The 12476-nt window shown below is 38.4% G+C and overlaps 2 protein-coding genes across 4 annotated transcripts in view; both read right to left on the reverse strand.

The window, feature by feature from the left end:
• The window catches only part of LOC135196429 (rho GTPase-activating protein 190-like), a 334492-nt gene that overhangs the window by 290352 nt on the left and 31664 nt on the right, over positions 1–12476 (reverse strand). For all 3 annotated transcript variants that reach the window (XR_010310411.1, XM_064223251.1, XM_064223252.1), the window contains exon 2: positions 12327–12348. The gene's annotated coding sequence lies outside the window, so the exon portion shown is untranslated. The remainder of the gene's footprint in view (positions 1–12326; positions 12349–12476) is intronic.
• Positions 592–12476, reverse strand: part of LOC135195983 (protein no-on-transient A-like) — a 35757-nt gene continuing 23872 nt past the window's right edge. Inside the window, exons 2-3 of the mRNA XM_064222483.1 lie at positions 12327–12348; positions 592–926 (exon numbers count right to left, since the gene is read on the reverse strand). Of these exons, the coding sequence (XP_064078553.1) occupies positions 592–926; positions 12327–12348 (357 nt within the window). The remainder of the gene's footprint in view (positions 927–12326; positions 12349–12476) is intronic.

The raw sequence follows: 12476 nt of genomic DNA on the forward strand, positions 1-12476 counted from the left end.
GGTGAGGTGTGGAGAAGGATACAGACCTCTTCAGCATTCGGCAGCCGAGTTATCCTCTCTCTGTCTCTGTCTCTCTTTTTCTCTATCTCACCGTCCACCTCCTCCTCCCTAGTCAGGCAAACCGTATAAAAATCGCACGCGACGCTACAAACAATGAACCAAACACATCATCATCGTCATCATCATGATCATCATCATCATACTCAGAAGGACTTGGCAGACAGAAATAAACGCCTCGAGTGGGAGGAGGAGGAGGAGGGGAGGGGGAACGGAAAGGGCATGGACGAGGGGACGTTCAAAAGCTCCTCCACCACCATCACACCACCGCCGCAGCGGCACCATCCACCACACACGCAAGTTCAAGCCTAACTGACACTACTGCTGCTGCCACCTGCCACTGACTGCCACTGCCAGCCTCTCTCTCTCTCTCTCTCTCTCTCTCACAGAGGGGCATGAGGCAGGCGGCCCCACAGCCACTAGAAGCAGCAGCAGTGGTTCACTTCGGTTGGTTGGCGAACGGCGGACGAACAACTCTCACTCCCTTTCGACCCCCCCTTCGTCTCTCTCTCTCTCTCTCTCTCTCTCTCTTTGCTATCCAGCACCACCTCCACCTCCACCTCCTCCTCCTCCTGGATTCCCTCCTCGACCTAACGGAGACCAAGCTGCTCTTGCTCCTGCTTCTGCTTCTGCCCCTGTTTCTACTTCTGCCTCTGTTTCTACTTCTGCCTCTGTTTCTACTTCTGCCCCTGTTTCTACTCCTATCCCTGTTTCTACTTCTGCCTCTGTTTCTACTTCTGCCTCTGTTTCTACTTCTGCCCCTGTTTCTACTCCTATCCCTGTTTCTACTTCTGCCTCTGTTTCTACTTCTGCCTCTGTTTCTACTTCTACCCCCCCTTCTACTCCTGATTCCCCTTTTGCCCCTGCTTCTGCTTATGCCCCTACTGCTGTCACCAAAGCATTTTTGTTCTGAGAGAGAGAGAGAGAGAGAGAGAGAGAGAGAGAGAGAGAGAGAGAGAGAGAGAGAGAGAGGAAACCACCCAGTTTACGTAAAAGGGAGTCGATTCCAATTTGAAACGGGGGTTTCAGAAGAGCAAGTAATGAGAGAATTCAAAATATTTAAAAAAATTATCAAAAGATAAAGTGAAAATAATAATAATAATAATAATAAAAGTACCTGGAAATTGGAAACAGGAGAAAACTGGTCATGAAAAAATAATTAAATAAAAAAAATGAACATGACCGACATGAGATCGCCCATCAATGAAATGGAATGAGAGGAGATAACATGAACGAATGCTGGGAAGAGAGAGAGAGAGAGAGAGAGAGAGAGAGAGAGAGAGAGGGAAAAGGAGGGAGGAAGAGCGAAGGACGGAGGGAGAGAAGGTGCGGCTCCAGTCCACCCGCTCCCTCCCTCCCTCCCATGTCTGATATTAGAGAGAAACGGCCGGTAGAGAGAGAGAGAGAGAGAGAGAGAGAGAGAGAGAGAGACGAGTGAGAGAGAGAGAGAGAGAGAGAGAGAGAGAGAGGTGACTCTCCCACACAGCAGTGATGCAGTTGCCTCTTTTTCCCCTCTTTCTGTTCCGCTAGCGGAAGATATGAACGACGAGAGAGAGAGAGAGAGAGAGAGAGCAAAACATAAAAATACCATGAATCTAGTCAAGATGTTAAAAGCAAAACCATATGAAAGCAGAAACCATGAATCTAGTCAAGATGTTAAAAGCCAAAACCATATGAAAGCAGAAATTTATTGATTTATATATATATATATATATATATATATATATATATATATAATAATATATTATATAATATATATATAGATATATATATACATAATAAATAATATATATATATATATATATATATATATATATTATATATAATATTTAAAGTGAAAACCTCACACCCAAACCACCTAGATGCTGGGCCTCACATCAATTATCACTTCTTGCACCAACACGCTGACAAACATAACGCCAGAGAGAGAGAGAGAGAGAGAGAGAGAGAGCGATAGAAGAGAGAATAACTTATGAATGGTTTTACCCAGGTGGGGGGAGGATTACCTCCTCGAGGGCCTCCCGTTTTCAATTAAATGAGGTCTACATTTTGACGGCAGTCCAGGTCATAGGTCCCCCTCCCCCATATCTCTCTCTCTCTCTCTCTCTCTCTCTCTCTCTCTCTCTCTCTCAAAAAATCAACTGACATCCAGGTAGGCAATTCATTGCTGGAACGCTCTCACATCCAAGGAACAGGAACGTTCTCACTTCCAAGGAACAGACTCCCAGGTGAGGTTGCGAACAGCATCACCCACCGCAGACAAATTCGGTAAGATTCGATAAAAGTGATCCGAGACGATTGCGGCTGACTTAATTCTCCTTTTTCGTTTTCTAGGCATCTCCTCGGAATACCCCGCAGGTTTCCGAGGCACCTCTTTATATGCATCATGCAATACTGCTTCCGTCGAGAAGAGAACAAGATGTACATGACAGAGGAAGATGGAGAAGGCTGGCTAGAAACAGTGACCCCCCCCATATAGAAATGGGAAAAGCTGAAGACAAAGGAGGTGAACGCAGTATTCCTTGCGATGAGAGATATTCTTTTAAGGGGATCAGTTCCCGCTGGGGGATTACCTTGTCGAGGTCCTCCATTTATTGAATTAAATACTACTAATTGCAACAAAACACACTTACACTCGCTATGACGACCCCATAAGCAAATTGCGATCGGGCACGTCACTCCTTCATTCAACATGGGCAGACTAGATTGCGGAACAAGTCCATACCGTCCCTCTCCGTCCAGATCGGGGATGGAACCATGGTCGGTCAGTCCGTGAGCGGTAAGAGGCCACAGAGAGAGAGAGAGAGAGAGAGAGAGAGAGAGAGAGAGAGAGAGAGAGAGAGAGAGAGTCTGAAGTCGCACTGACCGTCTCAAAAAAAACAAATAAAAAAATGGCTATAAAAGATAAACTAATTATTCAAAGCAGCATACGATAGCCAGAAAAATTCCCATTAAATATAGAGTTAAAATGACTTCAGAAAAAGTTACATATCTTAGTAAACTAACGCAAAAACATATTTAGTAAATTCCTCCACATCGAGGGAGCCTCTCTCTTCATAACCTGTCGCAGCGAGAATCGAGTCATTTAAACGCGGATAATTCCGTTACGCACTCCTTTGCAATAGCAACACTACAAAAGAACTCGCCGGAATTGCCCTGACTGGACAACTACACTTTTTGCTTGTGCATCTAGTTCCGTGGTACATTCACGATGCAATCCCATAATCCAATTCCGAAGAATGCTTCGCTTCATGTGGCTTCAGAGAAGTATTGAGACTTGATGCAAGAGCATCACAAATTTACCGTTAAAATACTTTCACCATGACAATAGAACTCGAGTTTTTCCAAAATGCAGTACACTGCACTTCGTCCCTTAAGCGCTAGTTACATAATGTATCAATAAGTATTTGGGATTGAGTGGGCTACTATCTGTGTGTGTGTGTGTGTGTGTATGATGTTTTTACGTTGCATGGAACCAGTGGTTATTCAGCAACGGGATCAACGGTTTTACGTGACTTCCGAACCACGTCGAGAGTGGACTTCTATCACCAGAAATACACCTCTCTCACTCCTCAATGGAATGCCCGAGAATCGAACTCGCGGCCACCGAGGTGTCACGCCAGCATCATACCGACCACGCCACTGAGGCGGTATGTGTGTGTGTGCGCGTGTGTGTGTTGCTGGCTACTATCTCCGTGTGTGCGTTGTTTATCTACACAATCGTCACTCACTATCGCATTTATTTGTAAATACAATTACATATTCTAGAAGATTAAAGGACCATTACTGGTCACCTTTTCGACGGCTGCTTTCCATAAGATTTTCTTTAGGGACAGGCAGAGCACTGTAAAGCGTAAACCGCTAATTAATAATAATAATAATAATAATAATAATAATAATAATAATAATAATAATAATAATAAAAACACTTTCCTCATAATAAAACTAACTGCTTTGATCTCATGCTTAGGAAAAGGCAATGAAGAGGAAAGCGATTATAACTGTTGCAAAAGATGCCAAATAGACCTTTGTGTAAAATATGAAAAAGACAATTATCTAAATAAAACAAAATCATGTTTAAGGCACAAAATCTTGAGCATCAAAAACATCTCTTACAACGCCTTTTTCCTGTTTGAACAGAGAGAGAGAGAGAGAGAGAGAGAGAGAGAGATTCCTGTTAAGTCAGCAACCGAAAGGGATTTGAACCGATAAGCCAGAATTCGATTTAACCAGCAAAAGAAATCCCCGAAAAGTGCGCTCACCGGCCAAGCTTTCCGATTCATAACAAACTTTGGTAAAAAGCTCTGCAGTTTGAATGGCGGGCGGCAGCTCTCCTCTACGTAAGTGCAGAGCTCAGCAATGCATCCATTCAAGCCGCTGGTGCCTGTACACCACAAACTCCCAGTTCTCATTTTTTATTTATTTTTTTATCCCGAACGTGAAGCCGACGGGGCTAAGCAACGGACTGTCTATTTCTAGAGCAGGAGGCCCATAGCGAAGAGGATCAAACGGGAAAACATTGGGTCTATCTCTTAACACTAGGATGGCCGAGGTGTCGTTTTCGACACCTTCAAATTTTAACTATTAGTATGGAATAATACTGATTTTGGCTCAATGCTGAGTCTTATAGACAATTATTAAATTTTTAAAAAGATGCTTAACAGACCTATTTTTTTAAAAAATATTCAGTGGAATAGCTGATATTTGAGGTTTTACCTTAAATGGAACCAAGGTGTCGTTTTTGACACCTTGTCTATTTATATGGTAAATTCATTTAAAAAACTCCTCACTGCAATAATATTTGTGTTGTGTCCCCTATCTATCTATCTATCTATTTATACACACACACACACACACACACACACACACACACACACACATATCTATAAAATGACTTTCTTTCAGTATGAGGATAATATATATTTGTGAATTTCTTTTCAGACTTGTTATTCCTGACTTGAATATCCTTGAGAATTCTGTGTTTCGTGATCCTTGGCAAAGGAAACAGTTACTAAGCACCTCATCATTCATATTAGCTTAGTGGTAGTCATACTGAATATATTAGAGATGGCTGCTTCACGGTGTAAGGGAAATAAAGATTTCTATACTGTAGAAGAAGCATTGAATATTATCTTCCAATCAGAAGATGAAGTTTCAAGTGATGGTAGTGATGGTAGTGAAAATGAGTTTTTACCACAAAAAGAAGTTTTCTTCAAGCTCATCAGATTCTGATGACTATCAAGATAGTGAAGACGAATCCACTAGACAAGCAATAAGTACCTCATCGATATACAAGCAAGCACTTCTACAGATAGAAATACCATCATTACACGGCATGGATTGCCTAGGAACCTTTATCATCATCTCGGAAAGGAAGATATAGCCAAAGTCAGGTATTCAAAGCTACTTCTGGTATTCAAAAAACTGTGAAAAAATGTAGCTGCAGAATCCCCATCTCGCTTGGTGAATCTTCATTGATGAAACTATGCTACGGAAAATTCATAAATGGACAATCAGTGAAGGAAAAAATCACGATGAAAGCTGGGTGTTATCCTTAGAAAAGTTTGAGGCCTACATTGCTTTGACATATGCAAGGGGAGTGTACGGAAAAGCTCACAGTGCAGATTTTTGTGGTGGAATAAAACCTATGGACCAAAAAATATTCGGAGAAACCATGTCTAGAAGTGATTACAAGAAAATACATAGATTCATTAGGTTTGACAACAGAAGCACAAGGTCAGAGAGGATCAAAAGTGACAAATTTACCCACATTAGAGACATTTTGACCTATTTGTTGAAAATTGCAGAGGTGCCTATATACCAACATATAGCTTTGACAATTGACGAACAGCTATTGCCATGAAAAAAAACAAGGTGCCCATTCATTGTATTATGCCAAATAAACCTGATAAGTTTGGAATGAAATTTTGGGTCCTTACAGAGGTAGAAAACAAATACATTGTAAATGTGATCCCCTACTTAGGAGCCATAGAAAAGGAATCAAGGTTAGGGTTCCCTTGGCGGAACATGTTGTGCTCAGTCTTACTGAAGTTGTGAAGAACAAAGGCTATAATGTAACAACAGACAAAGTTTTTTACATCTCTTGAAGTTGCAAGGAAACTGCGAGATAGAGCTACTTTAATTGTCGGTACTGTGAGAGGAAACAGCAAGCATCTGTCGAAAGAAATTACTTTACAAGAAAAGAGGAAAAAGTATGAATCCAAATTCTATTTTCAAGATGAAAGTGAATGCATGTTTGTTAATTATCAATGCAAAGCTAATAAAAATGTGTGCCTCTTATCAACAATGCCATAGTTCTCCAACAATTTCGGAAGGTGAGAAGAAGAAACCAGCAGTCATTGATTTCTATAATGCTAATAAAGTAGGAGTAGACGTAGTCGACCAAATGCTCCGAAAGTACAGTACACGTTGTGCTACAAGACGTTGGCCCCTTGGAGTTTTTTGTAATATACTGGATATGGCAGTTATAAATGATGGATTATATACAAACTAGCATCAGGGAGAAACAATTAGTAGGAAGGAGTTCATTTTGGAGCTCATTGAAAGTCTTAGGCATGCTTATGTTCAGAAGAGAAGCTTACCGAATCTTGAGATGTGCCCTCCACAAGCCTCATCATTACCTAAGAAACGTCGCAAGTGTCATGGTAGAAAAATGTTCAAATGCTACGATTACTGTTTGCCAAGTATGCAAAAAAAACCTACTTGTGGCAAATGTGCAAAGGATGAAACTAGGGTAGTGTTTGTAACATGTAAAGTTTGTGGAATCTAAGATATTGATAAATAATTGGCCTACAGGATTGTAAAAAGAATGTTATAAGCCTACTTCAAAATGATGTCAAATGTTAATGTAATAACAATATTCTTTAATAAAACTATAGTCAAATTGGCAAAAATATGAGTTATTCATTAACCATATATGATATTTTTCATGCCAAATTTCAATAAAAATCATAAGGTGTCGAAAACGACACCTCGGCCATTTTATATATATCAAAGGAGCTGGCCATCCTAGTGTTAAAGAGGCATACCAGACTTTCCTTTTATAAAACGGTCGCTTAAAGGGTCCACGAATCAAAGAGGGCGAAAATTCCGGAGCTTGGCGGAAGCGGAATTACAAGCCACGGGACCAATTTTATGTCTACAGCAACTGCAACATGATAACGACACCTGATTGGACAAGAGCTTTCGTCTCACTCAACAGGACATGGACTGGAATGCTGTTTACAGACGACGAGAGACTGAGACGCAAAGGAGAGGTCCTACAGAGGTGAAGGATAGGAAATGGAATACAAAATTCAGGCCAAAGGCCAAATGCCGGAACCAATACGTATGAGGTCTTCCAGCGCTGAAAATAATGCAATTGTTAGGAGAGGGTGGAAAGTAAGATGGAAAGAGAGAGTTCATATGAACGGAGGTACAGGAAAAGTACAGAAAGGGGTTGCAGATAGGGGCCGAAAGGACATTGCAAAGAACCTTACGTAATGTCTACAGTGCACAGCGTGAGGTACACTGACGGCAATGAACCATCACGGGGGTGAAGGATAGACAAATTAGAATACGAATTGCACTAGATGAAATTCTACTTGACGGTTGATAAAAGCAGATCATAATATACGGGAGAAATATGCGAGGTCGATGGGATGGGGCTGACCTCACCCTGTGAAACTTCAATATAATCAAGAACGACACTAGTAGGTCACAGAGTCCCCGAACACCACATTCCTAATTCTTACCAAATCTACCCTTTACATTACGTGGTCCTTAAAAATAAGGATGAATCATGATTAAGGTCGCATTCATTACCATCAATCACGACAGGTCCCGTATAGCCTAGCTTGGTCTCAAGTCAGTCACTCCTGGATCTGTACATTACATTACATTACATTACAATACATAAATACATGATATATATATATATATATATATATATATATATATATATATATATATATATATAATATATCATGTATTTATGTATTGTAATGTATCATTGTGGTGTGAATGCGTGCACATTGCACAAATCCAGGAATTATATATATATATATATATATATATATATATATATATATATATATATATATATATACTAGGTATGTTGTCGTTTCTAGAAAACTTTAATTTAAGCAGGAACAGGATAGCCGGAAGACGTGGTAATATTCCAGACATTATTTTTCTTTAAAATTAAACAAGGGCACAGCGAGCTTTCGGGAATACATTGTTTTTCCCATCATCAGGGTCATTTATCTATAAATGATAAAAAAAAGAAACATTAAAGAACTGTACTGATTAAGTATATCTAAAAAACATTACAATACTTTAAAAATACATAACACAGTAAAAAAGTAACATAAAAACTAAGTTAACTGCAAACCATAAAAGAGCATATGTATGTATCTACTATATAGATATATATATATATATATATATATATATATTATATATATATATATATATATATATATATATATATATATTTATATATATATAGTAGATATATACATATACAGACACGACTCACCCCTACACAAAGTCACGTATGAAAATTTAGAGAGCCAAAGTGTAGTAAGACTTGGGAGGTATGTATTACCAAGACGTTTATGCGTGTTCCTTTAGCATTGACGTATGCGTTCAACTAGTGGCCCTTACTTATAGTAGTAAATAAATATAACAAGACAACAGACGGTCAACACAAAACTAAAACCTGAATAGACGTTTAAAAAAAATGAGAAATTTACCAATGGTAATTCAATTACATGAACAGACGCTATTAACATCATGATTTCTATTGTGATTGCTATCACCTGAAGCTCGAGTCACAATTAACCCAGAATCTAATTTTGACGAAACCACAAGAAAAACCGGACCAACTTTGTAATTGCAATATTAGAAAACAAATTCCAAGTTACACACAACACAAAATGTTTAGAATATTCAAATTAACTAGAATTGGAATTGGCACATAAAAATTAGAGCTAAAGCTAAGCGCTGATACCTCTGAGGTCATTCAGCGCAGAAAGAGAAATTGAGAGTAAAGGAGGTTTGAAAGGAGTAACAGGAGAAGAAGCTCGAAGTTGCACTATAAAATAATTGTTAGGAGAGGGTAGAGAATAAAATGGAAGAAAGAGAATACGAATGGAGAATATTCCAACACCGGAGCCGTTGAATGAGAAACAAATTAGCATTGAATCATCATTGTTCAGTTGACTCACTGTAAGACTCACTATACATGCAGTACAAGATACATCATAATTCTGAGTACCCTTAGCATTCTTTTCTCCCCAGACTTTACCCATCCACCACCAAGAACTCAATATGCAATCAATTATAGAACTGGATTTTATTCTACGAGGTTCAATTCCAAATGATCTTCCTTCATCCTTTACCTGAATCGCTGGAACTTCAGCCGTTCCAACCAGGGATGAAGTTCGTAGAAATTAATACCCGAAAAATTCCAAATCAAACAGCAGTTTTTTTTTTTACCTCAGTAAATACCTATTTTTCATATTAATCAAATGCAACTTGGCTGCATATTATCCAACCAAGTTTTGGGTTATGAAACAAAACTGCATGAATGAATACGATATCTGGGCTGTGTGGGAGGAACTGCAGCTGCGCATTGGGGTCTTCTGTATTTAGCACAATTCTGGGAAACGGTTGAAAAATTTTCCCTTAAAAAAAAAGAAGACAAAAATTTTCATTGACCTCAACTTTAGAGAAGCTTCAAAATAAAGCACAGAGATACCTAACAAACTCGTGTTTTAAAATAATTTACACGTTTTAAAATTACTTGTTTTTTTCAGTGGCAACAAAGCAACTGCTATCTTGAAAGCCACTTCCAATCAGAGAGAGAGAGAGAGAGAGAGAGAGAAATTTACCTACAAACTGGTTCTACTACTCCGAGGTGTGGGATTACCTCACCGAAGCCTTTCCCGGTGTGGTTTCTGACATTATTTGCAAGCTGTTAGAAGAAATGTCAAAATCTGAGGTGCCACACCGATTTGAAGTTGCTCAATGGATTTGGGTCAATGAAATGACAGGTGACCTTGTAGCTTCGTTCGTCAGGTAGTTTATTTAGAAGCACATTTTTAAATATGTGAGCTGTTGGTTTATGATTACTGAAATACAATCTTCGGCTAGATCATGGTATAGAGTCATGCACGTTCTATGATTTTGGTTTAATCGAAGAACAAATGGTCTCTGGTCTTAAGTACACTCGTATATATGGAACCCTACTTGATACTGTATAGCTATAATTCTATGGATTTTGTACCCAAGCACAAAAATAACGCTCATTCAAGTGTTACACTCCTTTATTAGTCTTCACACCACTCGAGGAAGTCGTTCTACTTGGCTGCAGTTACCGGATGTGGAGACAAAGTCAGAAAATTATTTTATTACTACTTAAAGAAAAAAAAAATCCATGCACACGCAGACTAATTCTTTCAATATGAGTTGACCAAGTTATCATGTCAAAAAGATGATGATTCATAGGTCTGACTTGGGGATTCATATTTGACTGATCAGCCGAGATCGTACATCTCGTCTTTTGGAGGAGATCGTCACCTGTTTGATGTTTTATAACAGCTTACCTAGGGATGTCCGTCTACAAAAATCAACTTATGATACGCTTAAAACTTTCGGCATTAAAAAACAACTGATGGTACGCTTCAATATTTCGGCAATCTCCTTATTTGTTAAGGAAAGAGGGAGGAAAAATATTATAATTTAGAACACCAAAATATGTACTCAGCAAAACTGCATTGGGGATACTTCATTTAGACCATTCATTTTTTCAAAATGGCTACTCTATAGATCACAAGAAACCTATACAACGCGAACGATAATACCCATCCTTGAGAGAGAGAGAGAGAGAGAATATCTTATGAATGGTCCTAACACCCCCCCGGGGCCACAACCGGGTTTCTCCAACCAGCTACACCCCACAACATTCGACTACCACCTAGGTCCACAGCTCAAAGCTGAGTTCACATCTTCCAGTTGGAATTGTGCTTTTATCAGGTCACCAATTAATCTTCGGGAAAATGTTTGGACTCGAGTAATCGGCCACTTGAACTGCTTATTGGAAATATTCGTCTTTCCTACAAATTTAATTATTTTATCGTTAACATACTTCATTATTGTCCCCGTTTTCATGTAATTTACTCGAGAAGCTTGGGAGGGCTGATGATATTAAAAAAATAAATAAACAAAATAAATAAATAAAAAAAATGCAATGAGAAAGATTAAGAAAAATAACATTATTGGTTTCAAGGAGAATTTAAGTTTTAGGAGCGTACATATTGTGATATCCACTTTTAAAATGCCATACAACGACATATTCGTACAATAAACTGTGTAACGACGATAATTATGTATACAATATATATATATATATAATATATATATATATATATATATATATATATATATATAGTTTCAAGAACGAAATGTTTTACAATTACAAGGGACGCTCTCCTGGTGCCTTTCATTATCTACTAATTGGATTTTCTGTAATCAAATTTGCTAATAAAAGTTATACTCATCTGCTATTGTTTTAACACACCTCTACGTTTTCTCAATTTTTAACGATTTGGATATATATATATATATAATCTATATATATATATATATATATATATATATATATATTCTATTTACACACAATTCGCTCTACCTCGGAATAAGTATATTTTCATATATGTTAACCAAAGGGGCTGGACCAACAAGTGAGGTAAGTATATGAATACGGTGATGTGATAAAAATTCTATATATATATATACATATATATATATATATATATATATATATATATATATATATATATAATATATATTTAAGTACGTAGCCCTTATTATTATACTTCTCGGGGTTGCTTTTCATACCTGTTAATCGTGTGAAGAAAAGATGACATTAATAACTTAATGAACTACTTCCAATTATTCAATAACTTCATTTCCCTGTGCTAATTAAAAAGATATGTAAAGCACAATGTGAGAGAGAGGAGAGAGAGAGAGAGAGAGACTCGAAATGAAAATGGTCCAGACCTACATTAAGGATTTCCACCACCTCGAGAGAGAGAGAGAGAGAGAGAGAGAGAGACTCGAAATGAAAATGATCCAGACAGACCTACGTAACGTGTGCCTGCTCCTCCTCCTCCTCCTCCTCTTCCTCCTCCACCCTAAAGCTTAGACAGACGATAAAGGCGCTGGACGCTTTTCTACTGCAGCGATAAATTTCGAACACGTACCTAAGCTTTCCCCTGCAGTGACCTGAAAAAGAGAGGAAAACACTATTAATACAACACATACGAATCAAAATATACAAATTATAAAATGGAATACAAAATTGAGGCCAAAGGCCAAGCGCTGGGACCTACGAGACCATTCAGAACTGAAAG

This window comes from Macrobrachium nipponense, chromosome 17 (genome assembly GCF_015104395.2).
Source record: "Macrobrachium nipponense isolate FS-2020 chromosome 17, ASM1510439v2, whole genome shotgun sequence".
Classification (NCBI taxonomy): Eukaryota; Metazoa; Arthropoda; class Malacostraca; order Decapoda; family Palaemonidae; genus Macrobrachium; species Macrobrachium nipponense.